The sequence below is a fragment of the Nesoenas mayeri genome, assembly GCF_963082525.1.
Source record: "Nesoenas mayeri genome assembly, chromosome: 1".
In the NCBI taxonomy this organism is placed as follows: Eukaryota; Metazoa; Chordata; class Aves; order Columbiformes; family Columbidae; genus Nesoenas; species Nesoenas mayeri.
The window spans coordinates 13,876,530-13,902,922 of record NC_137541.1 but is presented as its reverse complement, the minus strand read 5'-3'; the positions used below and the strand labels follow the sequence as shown (position 1 = coordinate 13,902,922).

Sequence of the window (26,393 nt, the reverse complement as noted above, 5' to 3'; positions counted from 1 at the left end):
CCAGGGAAAAGACTTGAAGTTAAGAGAAACCCAGAAAGTCAGAGATAGAACAGTGGTACCAACACCCATCTTTTCAAGAGAATCTGTGAAGCAGACAGGCTGATTCTCTCCAGAGGCACATGGGCAGAGGCCATCTAAGGAGTTTAAAAGAAAAATTGGATGCCAGATCTGTAAGGTAGAGATAACATCTACCTGCAAACTTTCACAGGAGAAAAGAGGTTAGAGAAGACAACTGTTGATTCCTCTGTATAGCCAGGATAGACATCTGTGGGAAGGCGTAAGTCAACATGAGAGTCCTATTGCCCATGTGCATAGCCACCAGAAGGCATGGCTCCAAGAGGAACACTTCAGATGCAGCTCAGCAAAGCTCTGGTGCTGTAGATGGGGTGGGATTAGTACCAAAAGGTCAAAATCCTGTTAACTGCTGCAACTGTTGTTATGCTGGATGACACAGGGAGCAAGCATGTCTCCGCTTAGGAGAAGACAAGCATTCCCAAGAGGAATGATTGTAAGAGGACAGAAAAATACAAAGAGGTTTGTTTACTAAATTGAGAAAGTAAGAACAGGGAGACACAATAAGCTGCAAACACCCATGGCCTCTGAGGAACACCTGTGACACTGTGGGACTTGTACCAACAAAACTCACACAAGTGCTGAAAACCAGATGGAGTAAGTGACGACTGCCAAAGTTAAAAGCTCACAGGGCACCAAACAGATGGATAGCATCAGGTCAAAGGTTTCCACTGGATATGAACTTGGTGCTAGAACTGGAGCCAGGAATGGAGAAAGATCTGGAATCAGATGAGTCCCTGGTACCACTGAGAGATGAAAGAATTACATGGTTTAAAGAAAGAGGTTATATTGCAGACAACTAGATTTGGACATTGGCACCATCAGCTACAAAGATCCAAAGAAAATCTCTGAATGATTTTATAACTTTTTTCCAGCAAGCTTACAGCTGTCAACACACAGGCTGGCAATGCAAGTGGGCAGGAGTGTGCCCACCTGTTGTGTTCATTTAGTCCCCAAATTCATCCACCCACATGCCTCATAACCTTCCTCTGAGTTACTCTGGAGTGGGTGGGAGCAGATGGTCACATTAGCTAAGGACAAGAGAAAACAGGTCTGAAAGCACCTCCTGAGGATGCACTGCATTAACCCTGTGTGCCTGCCTGGGCTGTTCTGCCCTGTCCGCAGTATCAACAGACCTATGGCTTCACCAGACAAGTTCATCTTACTATATAGCTAAGTTTTCTTTACTGTAAGATCAAATCATAATTTCTAGTCCTACCACCAGTAGACAGAGAAGAATTTATGTTTCATTTCTGCAGCAATTTCTTAAGTACTGGAAAAGTGCATCTTATCTTCCCTCAGTCTTTTCTTCTTTAGACAAAACCACTTTTTTCGGTCTTCCCTCATAAATCATGTTTTTAGGCCTCTCATCGTGTGTTCTCCTTTGGCACGCCTACAGTTGTCCACATCCTTTTTTGAAGTACAGTACTCAAAATTGGACACATTCCAGCAAAGTATTACTAATGACATATAAAGCCAAGAGATTATTTTGAGTTTTACAGAACAGTCACGTTAATACACTGTTTATTTTTTTTTCAACCGTGTAACAGTATTGTTTCCTGTTTACTGATGTTTTTATTGCAGTATTCCCTCCTCTTGAGACCACACATGTCATTATTCCTACCTTTGTACTTTGAACTTAAAATGACTTATTGGAAAGATGGTCTAAAAAGCATATAAATCAAATTTATCTGAATTTTAACCTTACTCTTCAGCACGCTTGACATTACAGTCTCCTAAGCTTCTTTGCTGCATAAATAATTGATACTTTTTAGCCTACTACCCTTTCTCTTACCATATATAGTTCCAGATATAGTTAAAAATCTCTACAAGCTCCTTAAATCAGCTGATTCAAGAATACAGGCAGACCTGGAGACACAGTGAAGGCACAGACATCGAGCAGCAAGGGCTTCCATCTTTGCCAGGGAAAGGAAAAGAATGCTTTGACAGGATTACCATCAGAAATTAATGAAGTTACTTAAACACTCTCAAACTCGTCAAACAAACACTTCCACAGATGGAAGCTGGACCAGTGCTTAGCATGAAAAATCTGGTTTTATAACAGGTTTTGCAATACCATACATACTACTTCTAAGAGTGCCTACTGATGTCAATAGAAACAGATGCCTTATCCTTGCAAGCAGGAAACTCCCTGGCACTGCTTTCTAGTTCCCTCCCTTTCTCTGCAAGTGTCCCAGTTTTGCAGGAAATCCTTTTTCTAAAAGGGTAAAACACCTTTTTACACTCCCATCACTCTGCCTCTGGAGCACTCACTCCCGGCTTTCATCTCCTTGCTTTGACTAAACCCTGTTCTTTTCCTTGCCTGTCTTGCTAAACCTTGGTTTGTGTGACTGTAGCGCACTGATCGCCCCACTCTGCATGGGAATGGGAGCCATGAAGCACAGTGACAACATCCATCACAGCCACGGTAACAGCAGCAGGGATGGCTTTCCTAGAGCTGGTGATAGACTGGGTACATGTTTGCCCAAGTCACAGAACTCTACCCTGTCTTCACACTGGAGAGTCTCCTCTCCCACATCTCTCAATATTCCCAGAGGCAAGTAAAGCTTCCTGGAAGCAGCTGGTTCCCGTGTGAGCCACAGGAGAACTGGCCAGTTTCTGAAAAATCATCTATTTTTAAACTAACCTTTGAGCTCAGAAGCATAAAAATCTAATCTGCCATGCTCTTGTGATACATAATTCTTTTTTCCACTTGGCAAAACCCCTCTTTCTCTCTCCATTTTATATTTCTTTAGTTGCAGCAGAAGGACAGCCATAGATTCTCTACCTAACACTTCAACAGTGGATGTTTTAATGATTTAGAAACAGTATTAAATTATTAATCATTTCAGAATCTACCTGTACAAGAAAATTCTCAAATATCATCTTTAAGAAGAGATGGTTGAAAACGAGGGAACAAGTGCTTAGCCTGCAGAAAGAATATACTGTCTCCATGGGATAAGGTAAAGAGAAGGAGAAGGAGGAATCACGTCCCTTGCCATGCCAAAGGAATGTTACTGACTTGGCAAAGGAAGAGAAGGTCTCATTTTCAAAAGGGTAAGAAAAGGAGCAAAGCACATGTTAAAACCAACTACTTCATCTCCCTTCAGGTTTGTTGCTTTTTACTGACCAGTGAAGAAAAGAGAGGCAAGAGATGCTATAAATCATTGGTTACATTATGTAAGAAAACACTCAAAGCTAAACACCGGGTACAAAGACAGATGAAGATATGTTACTTCAGGCCAGCACTAGTTTGGCTGAAATGTATCCTGAAGGAAATCCACTCCAAGGTATATTTTTCATTCACCTGTATTTTGATCAATTTAGATCTATGTTTAATAATTTATTTCATGCAATGCTGTAACTTCTTTGAACAACTGATAATCGGTAGCCTAATGATGTTGCCTCTGCATAATTCTTACTGATTCCCATGCCTTTGGGATATGTGTATTTGAGGGTTAAGTAATTACAGCCCTTTTTAGCCTCAACGGCCAAGATAATTTCCATACAGAATAGTGGGTTGAAAAATCACATCCGCTTCAGTGATGAGTGTCCTACATAAACACTGACTGGGTTATGAAACCTGAGAAGGCATTCAGCTGTGTATATCTGAAACATCACTCTTCACTGCTGCCAGATTAACAAGATGATGGACCGGACAGTGGTCCTCCTTCACCGGGAGATGTGTTTTATTGCCGAGACAATTAATCCCACAGAGCCTTCCTAGAATCTAGGGTCCTTCCACAGGTTTCTAGCCTGAGAACTTCTAACCATTTTTTTTTTTAATCGTATTTAATAACCACTAGAAAAGTTAAATGTTAGTTACTGGTCAAGAGAGGAAGAGATACATCTATCTATTTTATATAAGCAGACCACATATTAAAATTACGTACACATACGTAACATTTCCTGACTTTGAGATTACTGTCTTACATGGGGAACAAAAATAAGTTTTGTGCATATTTTCTTAGGTTTAAAACCAAAGAAAAACTCAAAGCCTCACCCAACCTGCTATCATAGCAGGTCATACTGACATAACATTCAAAACAAAGCTGGAGCCTTCAGACACATTAGTTTGCTTCCTCTTGAGCAAGCTGAGTAACTGGGAACAGCAACAGCCTTAACGTCTGGAGAGGAAGAGAGAAATACACACCCTGACAATGAATCGTACAACTGTTTTCCAAAGCAGGAAACAGCAAGACTTGGGATTCCCAAGTTCAATTTTTACTGCACTAGAAGAATGATTCCAGTAATTGCAGGCACCTTTCCATGTACTCTCTATTCTTCCATGCTCCAGCTTCTTCTGCTTCTCTTCTAGTTATCTCCTACCCATTATTTCTCAGCCTAATCTGCACTGTTTAAAATTTATACCGTGCATTTACACATGTCATATACTCCTTCCCCCCAACCCAATAGAGACACACAAAGAAAACTTTTCACTATATTTTTAACAGACATTCCCTGGCAATTTATTATGTGGTTGTCTAAGCCAACAAAGCAATGGGTCAAATTCAGCCCTGGATTGCCTCCCACAAATTCACTGGAATAATGCTGAGCGTGATTTTGGCTCTAAGACTTTATTGTTAGAGAAGCGGTTGTTTGCATTCACAAGTCATTTATCAAACAAAATGAAAAAGTCATCTAGTAACACAATGGCACAAGCAAACATCTGAACCTGAAACAGATAAAACAAGAAGCCAAGAGCAATAAACTCATAAGGAAACATGGATGCCTTTGACTAATGCCAGACAGACATTTATTGGAAGCCAAGATTAGTAAGCCTTACCACTTATAGTTACGTGATCGTCCTTGGAGGCACTCTGTGTTTCTTTTAACTGGATCTCTGAGCTCACATCCACTTTTCTTCCAGACAACTCTAAATACGCATTGAGAGATGCAGGTACCTTGACTGTAATAGAACCTGGTATAAATGTAAATGAAAGCTAGTTAATGTAACATTCAGATAAAAGCATGAAACACGCAATTTGTAGCTAACTTGAATGTAATCATCAAGGGGTTTTTTTGTTTGTTTGTTTGTTAAGAATCTTCAAACACAGTACCTCTTTTTTCCTTTTTTTTTTTTTTTATTGGTTTTGTTTGGTTTCTGAAAGGATATATGAAGATATCTTCATTCATCATACCCAGAATACTGTATGTAGAAGATGGTGTCACAATATCTCCTTGTCAAACACGAAAATTAACATTAACATCTACCGCCAGCAATGGCTCGCTAGAGGATCTTATTATAGGAATGATCAAGGGAAGCAAAACTAATAGATCTCACAAATATTATGACTTTAGTTTTATTTTCTAGCATTGACATCTACTACTAGCAATGGGTCCTTAGAGGATCTTATTACAGGAATGAGCAAGGGAAGCAAAACTAACAGATGTCATAAATATTATGACTTTAGTTTTATTTTCTAGCCGCATATTTACACTCCTAAGCAGGACATGAGATTGGATTTGACAACTAACCCCAGCACTGCATGGCACATTATGAAAGCACTGCTCCTCTGGAACGGGGAGATGCTGCTCACACACTGTTAACGTGAGCATCTGTTGGCAGCCTTGAGCAGATGCAGTCTCAAAAGTGGCTAACCGGTTCACACTACGTATCACTAAAATGTAAACTACCAGTAAAAATGCAGCTTTAGTGGCCCGAATAATTATACCCTTGAGATTAAACCCAGCAATTCTGACTTCTGCATCCCCTAAATATGTGCTTCAATGCATCAGACTGAAGGCAGATGCTGGGCCCCCAACCTCCCCACATTAGTCACATTTGGAATTACTCACAGTGTTTGGAAGCTGCACCCTACACATTAAAACAAAACCTTCCAAAATTCAGCATACACTTTCTGTATATATGCTCCAAGTTTTTTGCCCAATTCTAACTTTCACTTTAGAAAAAGTTTCTTTAAACACACCTCAAAAGCTGAAGCAGAATATAAGAAAACTGATACCAACTAAGTAGCAGTCAGAAAGCAACCCTAGCTAAGAAATTTAAATTCAGCAGAATCATTTGCCTGTAACAGTCCTGATGAACAAATAACTGCCAGTATAATTAAGGCCTCAATTTTGCTGGATACACAAAAAATTTAGGATAAGAAAGGGAAAAGGTCTTCAACTTTGGGTCCTCCTTGGAGAGTTGTTCTGTGATGTGACTCACAAAATCCAACACACATGCAGCTAATTTATCACAAATGGGACATTTTCTACACTGCAGCTGTCAGCAGTAACTCTGAATTTACGGGGTAAATGAAAACAGAACTTCATCAACTTTGCCTTTACTAAACTGTGCTGCCAAAAGAGATGGTCAGGCAATGCTCTGAAAATAGCATTAATTAGCTTTTATTTAATACATTCCTCTTTGCTACTAATTCAAAGAGATGCAATTTACCACTAAGTGACTCAAAGGGTAATTAGGATATAACACAAAAATAAATTCCTTTGTACCAATGGAACCAGAACAGCTTGTACACAAGTGGGACACAAGTGATTTCAATGTATTTCCTTCATTATTCCCCTTCTGAGTAACTGCTTGGTTTTAAGAGGGCCCATGCATTGCCTCACGGAGAACAAGGTACCAAATATCATCTTCATTTAAAACACCTGAAGTGTCTGACATGATGCTAAAGTCAATTACAGAAATGCTGTGGTGTTTTTGGTGAGGTTTTTCCTTGTTTGTGTTTCGTTTTTTTTTTTTTGCAAAACTAGGACTAACAAGAGCTAATCAGGGTTTTCTTATTTGCCATTCAGAAGATAGGATATTGTAAAACTATGAATCCAACTTTAGGAGTGAGCTCTTAGTTAAGGAGTGAAATTGTAGTGAGTAATCAGGAAAGGAAAAAAGGAGGAACGGTAGGGTAAGGCCCTTGTATCTTTGTTTCCTGCTTTCCAATTTCAACAATGTGACATTTCACCAGGAAAAGGAAAAAGAAATGTAAACATGTGATGGTTGTCACTCTGCACATACATGTATCAGCACCATGGAGTAAACTGTGTGTGCAGCAAAGGAAGATTGTAATCCAGGTCAACTCTGCAGAATGCTAACAGGTAGAATGCCAGAAAAAAACAGTACTGAAAAATACAAAAATTCTGTAATCCATTTGAAGTTTCATCACCCTTTACAGAATTTACCAGCTTATAAGTATGTATACGCATATTCTAACAATGAGGTAAAACCAAGTGCAGATAAGCAAACACATTCATGTTTTCCAGACGGATAAAAATACCCCTTACCCTCTTTTCTTTTACATCATAAGCTGCCACAAAAAATATTTGTTTCAGTTTGCTAACCTTTTTGGGATTTCAGATCCACTTTTCTCAATTGACTGACGTAAACATCTATTGCCCCGTGATGCGTAGAAGCATTTAGACTTCCATCTGATGAATCTAAAAGAGAAAAATAAAACAATTCGTGTATCATTCACTCTTCCTAAATAAAAATTTGCTAGAATCCTCCTTTGTGCTTTGAACTGTTTTTGTCAACTCTTCTGTTTTGGAAAGTATCTTATTTCATTTCTGAATATTAGACTTATCTTAGAAAAGCATGTTTCAGAACAAAATTTACGTTCTCAGTCCAGAAATGTGGCATACACTGATCCCAAGGCATCTACACGGCCTCAACAACACTCACCTTTTTCCACAAGGATGAATTCATCTTTGTGCAGAGATCATGCACAAAACTTGAATAATAAGGCCTATTTTAGTTTCCAAAAGAGTTCATTTGCTCAGACTTTGTGCAGGGAGAACTCTACCCAGGAAAGCTGCCCCATGCAAAGAGCAGCAATTGTGCACTGCAATGTCTTGGTACACAGAACTGTGCTATCAGGCTTTGTCAAGTCTGATTCACCATATCTGAATTTTAAACAAATGTTTGAGATAACTATTGCACTTTAACATACATAGGATAGCAGTGTGGGCTGTTTGCTGTGGAATAGAGACCTACATTTTCTTCTATACTTTATCTAAAATTTATAACAAAACTTTCTGAAGAAACCTTTTCAAAAAAGAAAGCTTTTATGAAGCCTTAATTGTATACACAAGGAGTAGTGTTTAATTACTTGAAATGTATCCCAGTTTTAAACGCACACATTTCCATAACATTACAGTTAAGGCCTAAAGAGTTAACTTTTGAACAGACTTGGAGCTGATAAAACTTGCAAATAAATTATGAAGCACTCTAGAGAAGCATAAAAAATTTACATATATAAGTGAGCAAAAGGCAGCCAGCAAAATATCTTTCCAGATACACCGCTAGAAATCAGAGTATTGTCAAGAAATCTTGCAATACTGACAGAGACCTTTTCTTAGTTGCTGGATCTGCATAGAAAGAGAAGCACAGTTAAACTGTCAAGAACTAAAGTAACAAAATCAAAACTGACACTTCCCATTTTAAAAATAAAAACATTAGTGAGAAAATGAAGTTGATAACATAACAAGGATGTCTAACATTAATGCCTTAAGCTTGCCATACAGTTTCAGCTCTAAGTACGCTCATCTGGAGCTTTTCTGATGCCAGATCTCATGCACAGATGTGGGAGATCAGTGTATTACACACAAAAGTAAAAACATAGAGAGGGATTATTATCCCACAGCTAAAACTGATTTCTTTGGAGGAAAGTAATTTTAAAAAGCAGTCAAACCATACTTAGTCAGCTGAGAACCTGAGACTGTCTTTGACTAATAAGAAAACAGTAATAATCAGAATTGGATGGGAAAGTTTTCCCCATCTCAGTAGGTTAAAGAAGTTCTGTTTGAAATCTGAAGGAAAAAAAATGAATTCTTCATTAACTGAAATTAGTGAACTGGGGAAAAAAGTTTTGCTTGTGTAGTCACAACAGAACATTTCATTGATAACTTCTAAAAATGTTTTTAAAGTTTGAAAATGGAAGTCATTGAAACAAAAATTTTATACTAATCAATCTTTTCATTTAAAATTTTTTGTAGTGATAAATCAACATTTTAATGCAAAAGCTACTTTTGCAGATATTCCAAATCGAATTCAGTAACAGCCACTCACTGAGACTCCACATAACCTTGACAGACATTTGGTTGGCAACAGATACAGGCAATATCCAGTCCTGATAACTCTTCTACTTCAAACTAAACATGCAATTAGCTCCTTTATCTGCACTATGAAGAAAGAGTCTCCCACAGCAGTACAGTGATCCTCTCCAGGGTGAACAACTGCTGACAGTCTGTACAGCACCACTGGCTAATGGTACTTTACAGGGACAAATGTTTACCCAGTGAACCCTTCATCTTCCCATCCTTCAAATGCAAAGGCAGCTCTTGTGAGATCTTCACAGTGGAAAGATGCCCTTTGCAAATCTATGAGCGCCACTTCAAGACTGAATAGAGTTCCTTTCCAGATTTTCAATTTTATATTTATGTATATACATAGTAAAGAATTCTAACTTCATAAGAACAACTGGATTCTGTTTGTAGATGGTATAAACAGAATAAAGAGTGCAGGAAGAGGGCAGTAGATGTAGGTTCACCAAGGCACAGATATACCTTGAAAGTAAAAAACAACAAAACACACACACACCACCACAAAAACAAAAAACAAACAAAAAACAACTGAGGGAAAGCAGAACATTGTTTTGGAAAGATGACAAACACATTAGTCCAGCTCTAAACAGATTCAGACTTTGTTCTCTTGATTTAAAATCACGGAATTTTTATCTTTGTTAGCCAAATTTTAGTAGCTCAGAGTGGCATAAGAGGGAAATGTATGTTTGAAATATAATGAACAAGCCTGATACTTATAGGATACTGCTTATCTTAGAACATACCTAATGTATATTAAATAATAGTGATAGTACTTAATGAGACATAAGAGCGTACTTTGGATTCAATTATCAAGAACTTTTAGTGCACCCCAACCAGTGAGGGACAGAAACAATTTTTAAGAAAATGAATTATTTTTCCACTTATGCCATCCTATGACTTTCAGACATCATATCTGTAGGAAAATACTGCTTGTTAAAAGTTATTAGAGTTGGATCATACTTGGATGTCTAGTTATATTTCTACTGTCCGGAATGTAGACTGGTGAGCTCTTTATTGGAACAGACATACCCATTTGTGGATGAAATGGGTGGTGTAGTCCTTTTTCTTCTACAAACAAATAGGCATTGATAACTACAGGAAGATACACATTCTACAAGTATAAAATATATGTCTTTTTGAAAGTAAAAAAAAAAATATTGCTCCAAAACCAATATAAACTTAGGTACTACTGTTGCAACATCCAGAATCTTCAGCTACATGATATCATATATGTTTTATAGCATATGGTATGACATCAGAATTGTTTATTGCTAATAGAACATGTACAGAAATAACAGTGTTTATTCTTCTAAGCTGCAAAGAAAATCCTGTTCTCAGGCAGCAGCTATTTTTTCTGTATGTTCCAATTTTTAGAAGTAGTTTCTCCAGGACATAAGCTCTGTCCAGAATGTTTTCTAATCTGCATGCAAAAGGAGACAAAGAAAGAGAAGGGGAACATGGAAACAGAGACTGACAATAAAACCAAGCAGTAACTCGGTGGATGTTAACTGATAGTGGACTATCTTTTTTCCAAACTTTCGTTTTTCACGATCTGACACCTGAGGGATAAGAAAAGGCCAATTCCAACCTGCCTGAAGAGCAGCACTAGTATAGAATGGTATGGGAAAAAAGCACAGGGGCAATGGAGAAAAAAAATGACAGGTCTGTCATCAGCAGAACACAGAAGGTCAAGGTCTGAGATATAAGGTTGGAAGATAAAGGACGCTTAAGAGCCAGAAGACTGCCGTCTGCTTTAAGTATGTTAAAGACTAGATCAATGGAACTAATTGCTATTAAGAGACAAGTGTGTGCATGGTTAATTTATTTTTTTTAAAAAAGCGCTCAAGAGTTGTACTTTATGAAGTACAGTAAATGCCTTTAGTAGAATTCAGAAATGGGGTTTGAAGTTAAAAATTCCCTAGATGACATGCTAAAAATTGAATTCTCAAAACAAAACTCACAGCATTACTTCTAAAGACATTGAGTTGTTCACTGTTTTATTTTTTCAGTCATCCAAAGCTGTCTTAAATATGATAACTTTTCCATCATTTATTCCCTTCTTAAAATAAACTTCAGTGTTTTGCCTCAATTGTCTTATTCTCTCATCACAATGAAAGAGCTCAGGACTATACTCAAATTTATGTTTTTTAGAAAGCTGCAATATTATTAGCTGTTACATTTCTATTGATTTAAGACAGTGGGCATCACAGCAAGTCACTGAAGCCTTTAGGTTATCCAGTGTGGGTTACTGAAGAATGAAATTAGTAGAATAAGGCAAACTGACACTGACATATTAAAAAATCAGTTTATTGGAGCTCAGTGTAGTTTTCCTTGCCAGACTGAGTCCCTGCTGCCCATAAGCTGGTTAAGGTTGTTTCCCCCTCTTCGAAACAAAACACTAGAAGCGTTACCATTTCTGACTATACCAAACACGGAAGACTCATTTCTTCAGTGCAAAATTTGGTTTAACATAAGTCATCCAGCAATGAAAAATGGGTTTTTTTTGGAGCTGGTAGGGGAAAGTCTGGCTTGGCAGTAGAGAATATATAATCAGACCATACCAATAACATTGAGAAATAAGCAAATGCTGGCAGGACTGAACGTGAGCCCTGGCAGAACAGAAGTCCAACAATATCCCTGGCAGCATTACCTGGGGCACGGCCAGTGTATCAAGGGAAGGGATTATCCCTCTTCTACTCAGCACTCACTAGATCACACCTGGGATACAGCATCTGCTGTTTGGGCTCCCAGGATAAGGGAAGCATCAAACTGGAGTGAATTCAGCAGAGGAGCCCTGTGATAGTCAGGACATGCAGCACCTTCCTCAGCAGAAGAGGCTGAGGGGTGAGGGCTTGCTCGGCGTGGAGCACGGATTGCTTCAGGACCTGACAGCAGCCCCCTCATATCTGCCAAGAGATCAAGAAGGCAAGAGCTAGCTCCTCAGAGTGGTGCATGATGAGGGCAAAATAGACAACAGGCATAAGCTGAAACAAGAGTTTCAGATCTTTTTTTCCTTCTATCCAGACTTTTTCACCCCGAGGGCAATCAAGCAGTGAACAGTCTGCCCAGGGAGGCTGGACAGTCTCCATCCTTGGAGGTGTTCAGGCCACAGGACAAAGCCCTCAGCAGCCTCCCAGCTGGGACAGCTCTGAGCAGGAAGCTGCAGACTAGAGACTGCTTGAGCAAGGGGGTTGGACAAGATGACCCCCCACAAGTCCTTTCCAACCTCATAATTCCATGATTCTGAAGCTCCCTGAGGCTTCTCCTAACATAACTTTCCCTAAGAATTTACCAAATGAAAATTTAGAAGACTAAGCTAGTTCTAAAACCAAAATACTCCATTTGTTTTTGTAATATTATTCAGATTTCTAATGACTATTTTAAATAGTAACTTAAACTAGAAGTAAAAATAGGTCTGGTTGTTTTAAATTAAGACACCAATCAAAACCTGTAGAAAATTTGTTAGAAGAAGAAAGCTTCTGGTATAGGGTTAGAAAACAATTTGTTAGTTACTAGCAAAGCTTATGATACAGAAAAAAATTGAACAATCAATGGAATACTTTAATATTTTAACAAAGTCAGTGCAAAACACTGCCATATGCCAGCCACTCAAAATCGTACTGCATTTTGGGTAGTCTTAAAAAACCAAAAATACATTTACACAAACCAGTAATACCAAAATTTAAAAAACACACCATACATACAAAAAACCCAAACCCCAAATTAGTTTAAGATATTCTATAAATAATAAAAAAGGCAGAAAATTAAAGGGAATGAGAGACAACAGCATCAGTTTCCCATTTTAATACAGATTTATACAAAATAATGTGTCAATACAGTCACTGGTATTTTCCCTAAAATATTTTGATTAAAAAAAAAATCTAGCCCTCTCAATTGTGTTTTAGTTTGACTTGTAAATAAGTCTCTCAAAAGCTAAGGATACAGCCCCAAAATCTAGAGATTAGTGCACTTCTTCCTCCAGTTACTTATAACTACATCCCTATGAAAATCCACCCACAGAAGTTGGAAGATGTGAGTTGTTCTCCCTGTTTCTATCAGCAAAACCATGTCAGGCCTCTGGCAAACTAACAAAATATCTTGTGGCATATTTTTTCATACACAAGAACCTTTCACTTAAAACTTCATATTTTCTTTCTGAAGCTTTTAAGAGTTGAACCATTTGATCTTACAAGTTATATGCCTTTGGAAAAAATCCATAAAAACCTAAAGGATGTTTAACACTCTTTAGGAAGAGATTAAGTGTCTAACTAGTGCTTTCAGAATTGAAATCTAAAATATAAAGTTTATTCAACTGGAAGATGTGTCTTAATGTTAAAGCTGAACCTGATTAATTAAGGAAAATTATCATCATCTGTTGATGGAAAAAAGCTACCTCCTGTGTTAAGAAACCTTTCTTTAAATACTCTTCATCTTCTATGAGTTTATTTAACAGAAGGAAAACCAGACCAGCAAGCTTAATTTAATTCTGTGGTTTAATGACTAACTCCTAAGAATGTGTATTGCATTAATTTTCCAGGACTGTTAATATAGATCACTTAGAAACATAAGAGTGGTAACAGTACAGCCTGGCCCTGAACAGTGCTTAGTGAGTGGCTATGGCTACTACCATTACCAGAAGTCTTTGGGATTTGGGCCTGTAACTAAGTTTACTTATGAAAGGGGAAATCCACTTGTGTACTTTCATGATATACTGAGCCTTGTCTATGATTCTGTTACTTCAGTTTTCTGTCATAGCAATAATCAAAATTTTAGTTTCTCACTTTTCTGTTAATGAACTATAAAATGGGGAAAGAAAGGGCCCCAATATTTTCTTAGAATAATGCAACTGATATAATGTGTATCACAATGGATAACTCTGAGTTATCCTGTTGTATAAGAGTGCATGTTCCTGAAAAAAAAATTTGAGCTGTTTTTATTTCTGAAGAGAAAACAATGATTAGCATAATGGCTTGGAAATGTTTAAATTATCACAAGCCCCAATTGCCCCCAATACATAATCAATGATTAATGCTTTGTAATATAAAAATTATACATAGCTAATCATTGATATCAATAAATGTAAGAGAGAGAACTAGGTTAATGGCAAAATGATTGCATTTGATGCAAACTTAATCTTTCCTCATGTCCTTTTCTCCCATTTTAATCTAAAAGATGACACCTAGAATTAGCCTAACTTGTGCAAAGCCCAGCAGGTACTGTGGTATCAAAAGCCAGACAGCGTGTCTCACTCAACTGCAAAAAACAACAGTCAAGTTTGGAAAGGATCTCCTTCAGCTACAGACCTATCAGTGCTACTCCTGAAAAGAGGGCAGAAACATCTGTGAGGAGTTGCCCCTTTTTTATTCTCCCCATGAATATTTAGCTTTTAGAAAGGAGAAGGGAAGAGCGAGAAAAGATACCAGAAAGAAGGCAAAACTCACCTACTGTGATACTCCCTGTTTTAGTCTGAAGGCTGGTGTTACCTATTACGGGAAAAAAAAAAGTTGGAAAAACATTAAAAGTATATTATTTAACTGGTTTCTGAAATCATAACAAAGGCTAAGTAATGTGATCCTATACAGAGGCATTAGAGTTGTAGTAGTAGAACTGATTTGAATATAAAAGCAAAATAGCATACCAGTTCTATTGCTTGAATATTACTGCTTTACAAACAAAAATCTCAACATGTGATAACAATGAAGTGATTCCAGACAAGAAAAACACTGAGTAAAGCTTAAAGACAGACTGGATGTGAGGAAGAGAAAAGCAGAGGGGTGTTACAAGGCTTAGGCACAATACTTTAAAATTTTATTTGGGGCCTTTTTTTTTTTTAATTGCTCTGATGCCTGCAACAGCACTATGGAAGATTTAAGTAGTTTAACTGGAGGAGTAAAATAAACAGTTTCTATTTTCCTCTTTTATATACATACAAGTCTCACCCCCTCACCAGAGGGGATTTTTTGCGTTATCCTCAAAGGCTACCTCCTGGACCCACTGAACATTACCTACTCTCCCTAAACTTACTCTTACGCACATGACGATCCCTTGTTAATACTTTTCATTGACTTCAGTAAGAGCAGAGTCTGTTGGACAAACTGGAGAACGCCAAACAAGAGAGTATATAAGGCATAAAATGTAGAATGGTCTCCTACTGAACTTGCATTACTTTGAACAGGCACTGGTGTTTTAGCCTTAAAAAAAATATCTCAGAATACATATTCTTCCCCTTTACCTATTGCATCAAGAGGAGGACAGATGTACCCCATAACAGAGAAGTCATCTATACTACTAACAGTAACAAAGCTGGTAGACACTCTTGTAGTCCCATGTGTGTTACACATATGTAATTGCCTCAGAAAACCAATCTTAAACTGAAAAACTAAACCGCAATGTCATTCCTGCCACTCCCTTATCCTCCCAGAAGGATAAAAAAAAAAAATAAGTTTGATCACAGTCACTTCGTAATAAAATTTTTAATTTTTTGGAAGCCTTTGAAATTTGCAAAAGTCAAGCTCTGCTCCCATCTTCAGTAATTACACAGTAGTAAACAGCCATTAGGGCAGAATGCATTCCACTGTATATGACTTGTGTTTTTCTTAGTGGTCCATGGGCTGGAAGCTAGAAAAGCAGGCTATTATCAATTGTCTTAAATCCGTCATTTCAAGAACATACTGCACAAAACACTTTGGAGCTCTGAAAATCAAGAGTTGAAACAAAACCTTATTCCAATGAACCTGAGAGATGTTTGGCTTTAATATTTGCCATTTTTAAAAGGTACACTATAATTATCTCATCTTTTTTCCCATTCTATCATGACTAGTACTTAATTTGTATCACCTACAAAAAAGCCTAGGGTTTAGTCAGCTAGCAGCTCCCAGCTACAAACGGGGTCTCAGGCAGGTTTGTAAAGTTTATGCTGCCCAGACTTCAAAATTCCCAGTGCAAGAGCAATGAAGACCAGCTCAGTTTTGTGTGCAGATGTGCTGATTGTATGCCAACTATAACATCAGCATACCTCAGCTATAGGGAAACAGTGGGCTTAACTGCCCAATAAACCATCTGACCAAGTATTTACAAACAGAACTAGCACTAAAATTGAGCTACCTCATGAGCAAAGACAAAAAGTGAAAGTGACCAATTTTTTCTAACAAAACATTATAATAGGAGTTTATCTTTTCCACTAATTTGTTTGTGTGTGTATAGATATATGCAATATAATAAAAGACTCAAAGTATTTGCTCTTATTATTAATACATGATTGAGGGTCATGATGTTTTGCAGAAAATATTTTTCTGAAAAAGCAGACTAGAAGTACCAAGGAAATGTTAACATGCAATTGTTTTTAAAAGAAACAGCTAAAATAACATTAGGTGTTCCAGATCCATTTAGTAGAGAGCTCATGAAAATAATCCTGAAGTAACATTAAAAAAGTCTGTATAATTTGGATACAATTCTATTCATTTTCACATTGTTCCTCAGCTAAATGACTATGAAGCATTACTAAAGATTAAGTCACTAACTATCACAGTTATAATTTAATTGTTGTACCAAGAAAACAAAAATAAGCTTTTGGACATGCACAGAGCCATGAACATGTTCAGAACCTGATCACTCCACAGTATCATATCAGTTTGAAGTTAGGGAAATAAAACAAAAGACAGTTTATCAGACAGAAGTACCGGTAACAATGCAGTCTACATGTTAGAAAAATACAACAGGAAGAAAAGTATTTCTTATTTCTGCCTACGCATGCTGAAGTGAGCTTTACCTAACAAGTTTAGAAACCATTCTTAAGTTTACTATAAATGGACAAAGGAGTTGCTCCTTCAAGGAACCAACAAGAGGCATTTCTCAAGTAATATGACAAAACAAAATTGCTAAGAAATTGCAGCAGATTGTTTAAAAGACATATGGCTGGAAATCTGGAACTCTGACCTGAGTAATTTTCACTTCTTGCACACCCTCCATTTTTTCGTATTTAATTTAAATCACCACAAATGAATTACAGCACAGTCAGTATTCAGTGTGAATTTTGTTAAACTAGGGGACCACAGCAGATTCCAGCCTTGGCTGCTGTTTATATAAAAGACTTTCAGGTACTTAGTTTTGGTTCTAGGTGAAAAACATTAAAGGGTGGATGGATCAGAGGCTTTTTTCCACCCAAAGAACAGAAACTGTCACCACTCTGTTAGTACAGGGTGCCAGCACACACAGACTAATTCTGCTAAAAACTTTTAAATACGACTGAGTTTTACCATAGTTCTTAGTAGATGCTGTAAGAGTTACTTCTCCTATAAAGAAAAAGGATGGAGAGAGAGGAGGAGAAGCCTCTTTCAGTATAATTTTCACTGCTGAATTTTAAAATATTTTGTCATTCTTAGTATTTGTGATGTTTCTTCCCTATAATACACTTTTTGCTATTTCACAAGTGTGCTATAAAATTATTTTTAAAATAAATACAGTATGCAATATGGTAAGTTAATTCTTATCAATTCAGTCTCTAACAAATACAGCACTGTTTTGTTAATGTACTGTGCACAGCTGATTTACTAACAGTTTATAGCATTAGTCCATTTGTTACTTGAAGCATTATGGATACCTTCAAAGCAGCTAAATTTGTGACAGTATTTTCATCTTACCATGAATACTTCCCAGCAGAATATCACCAGCTATTGAAGACAGAGATGATGATTCTGCATAGAGATACTTAGTTTTCAGCAGGCCATCTTCAGTGGATATGTTGATGGATTCCCCCTGCAGCTTCTCTATATTCACACTCTAAGAGAAATAAACTTAAATAAACATAATGGAAAACTTGTCATCACAGTTTGAAAAGGCAGAGGGAAGTAAAGCTATTAAAGGGCAAAACAAATGGAAAACAGTGGTTGGTGCAAAACAAACAGAATCAAGTTCTCGGTTAAAAGCTACACAAGGAAAAACAAACAAAACCCCCCAAAAATGAAAACAAAAACATTTTTATACAAGAGCTCTGACCAACAAGTTACTGATTCTTTATAAAATTCCTATGATTTATTACATCCATCATACAGGTAAGAACCCAAACAAATCACAAACAGATGGAAGAAAAACTGGATTTATTTTTAAAAACTGAAACACTTCATACAGCATTACAACACTTAAAGCACTGCTAATCAGGTTTCTGGCACCATATACTGAAACATCCACTGTCTTTGTTACATCCACCTATTTGCAGAATTTTAAGTGGCTCACTTTGTAGACAGAGCTCTGGTGAAGGTTTGCAAAAAAAGCCACAGTGGCTCTTTATTGTCAGTATAATTGTTCATATTACCTTGGATATTCAGGCCTCTATTCTTGGATTTAAGCTCCAAGCTATACAAAGCCCTGAAAAATGCAGGATAAGATCTCAATTTCTACTTCTTTTCAATAGAAATGGAGAGGATAGGATTTGAAAAGTTGTGTTATTAATAGATTCAGAAAATAAAAGGTGATAGATGAGATTAGATACACACAAGTAACAAATTGTGCGACATAATCTACGCTTATTAGAACAAAACAGAACAAATCACATTCATATGCAACTACCATATGAATTTAATTCTAGTCTTCCTTATTTAAACTTGATTTATGATGGAATCATGCAATAGTTCATACTTAACCCCCATTCAACTTGTTTTTATATGGCTTATGCAGACTTTAAGTGAATTGCACAAAATCCATATTTGTTACATGAATTGATATATGGACTTCTGCATCAAACTGTGACTTATGCCAATTTATCTTTAAATCCACTTTGTCATTTTAGCATTGTCATCTTGGGGAAAAAAGTTAATAAAAAAAAATTCTGCTGACCCTTCCAGTGTTATGTTATCTAAAGAATACACTATGGATAAGGTAAGAGGTATTCTGACAAACAGCAACTAGTGTTGCACAAGCTCCATGCTGCATTGTGTCCCAAGAGATGAACTAAAGAGACTGGTTTAGCACGGAATATATGACAGGCAAATTATACTGTGACCTTACCAATCCATACATACTAACTTTATACTATCTTTATACCTTAAATGATAAGATTTCAGAATGGACTCTTGTCTTAAGACTTCTGATGTGATGCAATGCTACAATACATAGTAGGTCTCCAAGAGTGTAGCAAGATACATTAACCTTGAAAAAAATCTGGTGATCAAGGTGCTATGCTAGAATTAGAGATGTGTCAGTCAATGTCTACAGTATCTGCAGGTGATGCTTAGAACCATGATACAGAATCTAAGCATCAACAGTAAACAAACCCAATGATATTCAGGCATAATTTGTCACTACTTAAAGTGACAGCAATTCAGCTTTTCAATGTTTCAATGTTTCTACCAAAACTCGAACAAGCAGAGACCTTAATAAATGTAATGTTACATTGCATCTGTCCTAGGAATGCTTCGCACAGAGCACTCTGCTACTCCCTCACCCAGGATGGCAAAGCGTAAACCAGCTGTGGCACAGAGCCAAAGCAACAAGGAAAAGAAAAACCACCGCCATTTTAGGCTCTACACTCTAAACTTGTTCTACAGAGAGTTAAGTGACTTGCAAAGTACCTTTCCAATTTTAGCTAGGCCATCATTGCTATCAGCATAATGAAAATAGAGTAAAGCACAATTTAGGTGCTGGAGGGGATAAAATAAAAATATCTGCATAGTTTGGGTACAAACCAGCTGCCTTGTGGTATTCCTGCATGGGAAAAAGAAAGACCCAAAAGCTACATCTGTCATTATAGTATGCAAGTTTTGGCTCTATTTACATCTTTATCTCATTTAAATAATATGAAGTACTGTATCATAAACAAGCTCTCATACCAACTCATCTTATTTACCAGACTCAGCCACCTTTCCTAAAAACGCACAGCAATAAAAACAAGTACTGAGACAGCCGGTTATTATTAAACAAAACACAAGAACTTACAATACAATGAACTGATTGAGAAGGTGGGGAGAAGTCAGATTGGTCAAGACAGAAAAAGTATTCTAGCTAGGGAAAGCATGAAAAAATTAGGATTGCTTTTTACTGAGACTAAATATGTTTTCAGTCCCAAATTCTTTAACTTTTATGAATTTTTGGCAGAACATAGATGCTTGGCTCTGTTAAATAAGTGTTATAAAAAAAGTCCCTGTGGCACAAATTAGATAATGATTCTCCAGTAAAACAAATTTGATTATTTTTGCTCATTGAGCCACCAGGTTTTCTGGAAAAATTCCTTCCCTTGTGAGTAGAGCCTTGGGAGCTGCAGTTACTGAGACTGACCACATGCCCAAGTTCCCTCAGTTTCCCATCCTTTAAAGTGTCTATCTTCATAAATCATACTAAGATTGGTTTTGCACCTGAACACATTTTCACCTGAAACTAGCATCTTGCTGTGTTTAAATACAACATAAACAACTCCTTCCCCACATACTCCTCATCTTAGCTTTTTTGTCCTATTCTTGCTCAAATATTTTGAGTGTCTTCTCCATTTTCCCCCTTAAAAATATTCTGTTTCTCAAGTGCTTAGTGTCTTTTACCACATCCTTTCCCTTCCCACCTCCAGGAGGAGGCTGGAAATGCTGACAGAGCCATAACTGCATAGTGATGACTACAACTGATGGAAGAATTATCTCATACAAACACACAGAGGAGACGTAAGGCTGACTGATTATTAACAGAAGTGGCCAACTGAGAAAAGAAATATCCCACTGTCCTTTCTAACTACACAAAGTTTATTAATGAGAAGTTTAACAACATAAGGCAAAATATTGTTCCACAGCTGTAAACTCAAGTTAAAATAGCTCTGTTCACTCAAGTTACTAAAGCTTTACAACTGTAAGAGTGATTTCTAGCAGTCTAAATAAATATTTACCCCAAAAAAACACTTCAGCTTGATCTGTATGGAGTTTGTTCTGTTGTTTCAGAAGAACAGTATGCCTGAAAAAAGCTGATTTTTTTTAAACAGAATTTGAAGACTTATATTTTCATGTAGACATAGATCTCATCTTTCTACCATCCGTTTTTATTAACATCAGCAAGATGCTATTTGAAACCAATTCCATGGACTGCACTGGTGTAACAAAGTAGTTTGGGATGACTGACTAAGCAGCACAACTCTAATGTAAAGACCACCATGCTAGTATGTTGTGAACAGCACAGATCCACAGCAGTCAAAGCACTTCCGAACTACACTCAATCTTACTAGTAGAAAGCAAGGATTCCAGTTCTCAGAACCTTCCAAGAGAAGTGCTCTGCAGGAAGATGGATGACATACGAAGAAAGCTGTAAATTACTGCTCCCCTCTTCATCTCCCTGTGGCTGCCAGTGTCTTAGGATGGATCCTAACTCCACTAACTAGTAATAGTCCCAAGGGAACTACCAATCAATCAGCACTGCTCATTTCAACTGTAGCATCAACAGAGCACATCACAGTCAGGCCTTACCCACGCTGCTTTATGCTGGGAGGTGTTGTTGAGATGGAAGTGTTCAGGAAGAAATATCAGTGGCATAGCTACAGCAGCCTCTACACCATTCTGTACATAAAAGGCAGGCTAGCATCCACTACAAAGACATGCGGGCAATTTAATGTCAACAGTTTTTGGAAAATCCAATAGCAAGTTGCTCGGTTTACAGGAGGAAGTTAAGAACAGCTCACAGATGGCTCTATGTCAGTGAACATATCTCAGAACCTAATCTACAGGGTGAACAACAGTGACAGCTGGTACTTCACAGAGGATGTTTTGGACTCCTAGGACTTAAAACCTTGGTCTCAATCCTACCCTTGGCTAGGAAGAGTTACTAGTACTCTGATTCTTCCCAGTGCTACTGGTTTTAAGGGTGTCTATTGATTCTGACAGTGTTGAGTGCATCCAAGCTACTTCCAGACTTGGCTCCACACATTTATATATATTCACATGTGAATATATATATTCACATCTAATAAATCCTAGTACAACTAGTTGCATGGACATTATGGTACCTAAACATTCAAGTTAAACCTAAGAACCAGACTGATTTCACCAGGCTGTGAAAACTGTAGTATTATATAAGGGAGCCTAGCTCTGCATTATTTTAAATAATGGAGAATTGGCTACTTATGGTAAAAAGCAAAGCCAGCCTCAAGCAGTACAAGGTTTGTCCCATACTGCCACCTGCTGAAAAGAGCAAACTGCATCTCCACAATACTGTTTCCCTGTCTAGCATTCTTTTCACTTCATCTCATAGCAAGATTACACATGATTGTATTTCCTCAGCTGCAAAGAAACATACAAAACCTTCTCTTCCATTCTTACAACCACATAAGCCTGGAAGTGTACAGCATGTACACATATCAAGCCACTACTCATGAGACACTAAAATGGCCCTATTGCAGAATCTGCCAAGTAAAAAGTTTGAGTGTTGTGAGGGTCTGCACAATTAAAGCTGAAGAGTTGCCTCAGCTAGCACCGCCTCTGTGCTGATGGAAAGACCACATGCTTATTACTGCTTTCTATGTGGAGCCTGTTTACTAATTCAAATCATAATTAGACAGACAAACGTAAGTAAACAGGGAAATAACAATCAACCAATTAGGTCATTAAATATTCTTCAGCACATGCTTCAAAATGCAGTGATTTTTGCAACAGACAAACTGAATAAGCCACTGAAGAGAAAGTTTTACTTTTTACTTACACCCTTCTCTGTTGCACAAATATCTATATTTCCATAAAGAGTTCCAAGACCAATTACTTTGCCACCATTTGTCCGTATATCGATTTTATGGCTCTGTAAAAAAAGGTTCAAGAAAATCATATGGTTAGGATAATCAATCAGAAAATAAGTTCTTGTTTTTCAAGTTGTACTACAATAACCACCGTGAATCACAAACTCCCATTTTACTGTGAAAGCCAAACATGCTGCTTATTTCCAGTGAACTCAAACCCCAAACAAGTCACCTTTCTTTGTAACCAGAAACACAAGGGAAAGAATGATAAGAATGATGCTGAGGAACACTTTATTCTCAATACAGGTGCATATGGTTTATGTTGTGATGGGTTTTTTGTTTTGTTTGGGTTTTGTTTGTTGTTGTTGTTTCTTAGTTTTTTTACTAGAAAAACACAAGCAGCAGCAGAAGAAAGAGGGAACTTTGTGGTTCATTTACACTCCATCCAGAAGACAAGGTATGTATATACCCAGTGCTGCAGCAGATGAGAAACATCAGATTCTAATTCAGATTAGGTATTGTGCATACATCTACATTAAAATCTCAAGGTTTTGCTCCAATAAACCAGGTTTCAAATAAAAAATGCAGTAAGTCTTATACCTTTCAATTACTGCTGTACATAACTGATGAGAGATGAAAAAACATGCAGAAATACACACAAACTGATCTCATAAAGACAAAAGAACAGGTCTTGAGAGTAAAAGCCAAGCACTTGCAAGAAGGGGAAAAATTAAAATCAGATTTAAATAATCTAGTTGTATTCATAAGATGCAACTTCAACAAATCTGACTTTAAGAAGCCTACAGATCTCAACACCAAAGCTCTTTTGCTTAAGTTCACTAGCATGAAAGTTGGAATAACAAAATTTAAAAAATATTCAGCATTTTTGTATACTTAATGTTGAATAAGCTTCTCTCAACACACACATATACTTCATTTTCCCATATCACCACCTCCATTTTCAGATTTGTTTGTGTTGAAAAGGGTATTGTTCCTGGAGATGGTACTTAATTTAGGATACCATCTATTAAATTCGACAAGCATATCAGAAAAATGTAAGATATTTAGACTATTAAACACCTATCTGAATAAGCGATAATAAGTTGCATTAAGTAGTTAATCAGATGGCAATAAGATTAAAGACTTTTTTAAAAAAATAAGTACATGAAATCAAGTTTCCAGTATGGGAAACATGGGCTTATACTGCTCTGATACATTTCTGATGAAACACCGTGGACCAGAAATTCTATGGGGTTTCATAAGACAGTACCAGTCAAAATCCATTAAAAAAACCTCATACAGAATATCCAACTTTTCCATTTAATTACTAGCATGCATGGTTAAGGACAGTAGATGTCAAATTTCTAGGTCCTCTGTAAAGACACCATGCTGTATACCAAAAATCAGCATGTTTTTTGAATTATAGGTTATACAAACATCACCTTGCAGCCTGTGGCAAGTTAAGAGAATTAGCAGTTATGAAGCTGTTTGATGGCACTCTTGATTAATCCCCACATCACCAGATTTTTTTTAAATTTAAAGTCATTGATCACTGATCTTTCACTCTCCACTGTAAAGAAAGCATGTCCTGTTTTGCTAGTCAATGAAGTTTGCAGACAGTGTCACAGTGAAGCAATATTCAACAGCTCTTCAATGCATCCAGGGGAGGGCAGCATCACTTCAGTTTGCTCAGCAACCCTAAAGGGGAATCAGTTCTTGCACTGCACTATACAATCTAGTCTCTAAGATTTTCAGTAGCTTTGAAAAAACATAAAATTCTGCTTCTCCCTAATAACTCTGCTTCTCTGCTAATAGAGTATAATTCCTGAACCTGTATTAGAAAAATGGAGTTACAGTTGCCTTATTAGAATTATAGTACTACTTAAAAACATTAGACTAAAAACTGAATGTACAGCTAAGAGATACTGAAATTGAACAATTATTTGCTCTTTCAAACAGCTACATGGTCAGCAATTTTAATTCAAAACCTTCATCTCACTAATTTAGAGTTGACAAAACCAAGAGTGGTGGCATATCTTCCCTAGTAACATTTGTTGAAGCCATCCCAGTTATAAGAACAAAGAGCCACTCATCACTCACAACCCAAAAGAATACTTCAGGTAGCTATTTCAGTTAAAAAAAACCCAAAGCCTGATCTACCAAAGCTCTAAGAAGAGTTTCAGTTGAAATCTGCAGTACTTTCTTGATACTTCTAATTTTAAAAGTCTTGCCTTCCGGGACAAGGCCATTGCTCTCATTTGAGGCTTAAGGGAGCAAAGCAGCTTCCCATGGACACATTGAGGTGCATGCACAGAGGAAGGATCATCTTTTACACCTGTAGTTTTCCTGACATTTTTATGAATCAAGCAAGGCTCAAAGTTGACAGAGGAAAAAAACACCACCAAGCTCCTTTAAACCGTAATGAAGCCATGGAGGAGCTGGGCTCAGAAGGTCCAAACTGGTGAATTTCCAGCCTTCTTTTCAGTTCACTAGAGAGAATTGTTTCATTGCTACTTGAAGTCTCAAGAAAAATAGAACTGACTATTTCATTTTTAAAATTCATTTTTCCATAACATCACAAAAAGCTCTTGACAATTGTGATGGCCTGTGGTGATTACTGTTACTACTGCTGGCCAAAACTAACTCGTTTTCTCATACTATGTAGTTTCTCATGTACTGTGGTTCACTGTTATTATCATGTAAGAGTAATTTTTAACCAAAGCTTCAGACAGCAGTAACACATATAGCACTGCTAACGCTGTGAGATTTTAGTTTCTTTTTCAAGAGTAATATGGTCAACTACACAGAATCTGTGAGATACAAGTTGTCTGAAAAGGAAGTAAACCTAGCTCTATTTTAAATTTCCCATTAAGTTCAGTTTCCCATATATACGCTATATAATAATCTCTTACCATGGTAGCAAAAAACATTGTAAGATTTTTCATAACAAAAAAATACTTAAACTTAGGAATTATCCTACTTGAAAAGCCCTTCTTTTGAATTTATACCAATTCCTGCAGGTGCAATCGCAATTATTCAAGTGAATTTGATTCCAAACAGCACCTACATCAGATATGCTTTGATTATTCCTACAAAAGCCTATGCCAGCAAACCTGAAATCTTAAGATCAAATATATCTGATAAAGACTGTGTATATATAATGTTCATGACCCTGTTTATTCAGTCAGGTATTTTGGACACCTAGTGCAACTTCTGATTGAAAATTAACCTGAAGAGTTTGTCAATAGCACTGATATATCAGAATTCTAAAAAAGCCTACTAGACAGGAAATCCAAACCTGTCTCTTTTTTTTTTCTTTGAGGGGCAGGGAGGGCAGATTATCAGGCTTACGGCTGTCACTGTTTCTGCTGGCTTTGGCTATTAAAGGTACCTGGACTTCTGACTCTACATTATTTAGTGTTATTGACTTCATGTCTCAGTTGCATGTAGTAAATAAAGGTGAGGTGCTACACACACAGTAACACTTAGACATACCAGAGTACTTCTCATCTCCAGAACTGGTACTCAAGTTGTTTGTTTGCTGTTGTGGTTGGTTGTTTGTTGTTTG

General features: G+C 37.1%; 1 protein-coding gene across 3 annotated transcripts in view; it reads right to left on the bottom strand.

Moving 5' to 3' along the window:
* FAM185A (family with sequence similarity 185 member A) overlaps positions 1 to 26,393 on the bottom strand; it is a 40,499-nt gene that overhangs the window by 7,649 nt on the left and 6,457 nt on the right. For all 3 annotated transcript variants that reach the window (XM_080363210.1, XM_080363209.1, XM_080363211.1), the window contains exons 3-7: positions 22,795 to 22,887; positions 17,775 to 17,913; positions 14,577 to 14,618; positions 7,375 to 7,470; positions 4,859 to 4,993 (exon numbers count right to left, since the gene is read on the bottom strand). In XM_080363210.1, coding sequence (XP_080219336.1) covers positions 4,859 to 4,993; positions 7,375 to 7,470; positions 14,577 to 14,618; positions 17,775 to 17,913; positions 22,795 to 22,887 — 505 coding nt within the window. The remainder of the gene's footprint in view (positions 1 to 4,858; positions 4,994 to 7,374; positions 7,471 to 14,576; positions 14,619 to 17,774; positions 17,914 to 22,794; positions 22,888 to 26,393) is intronic.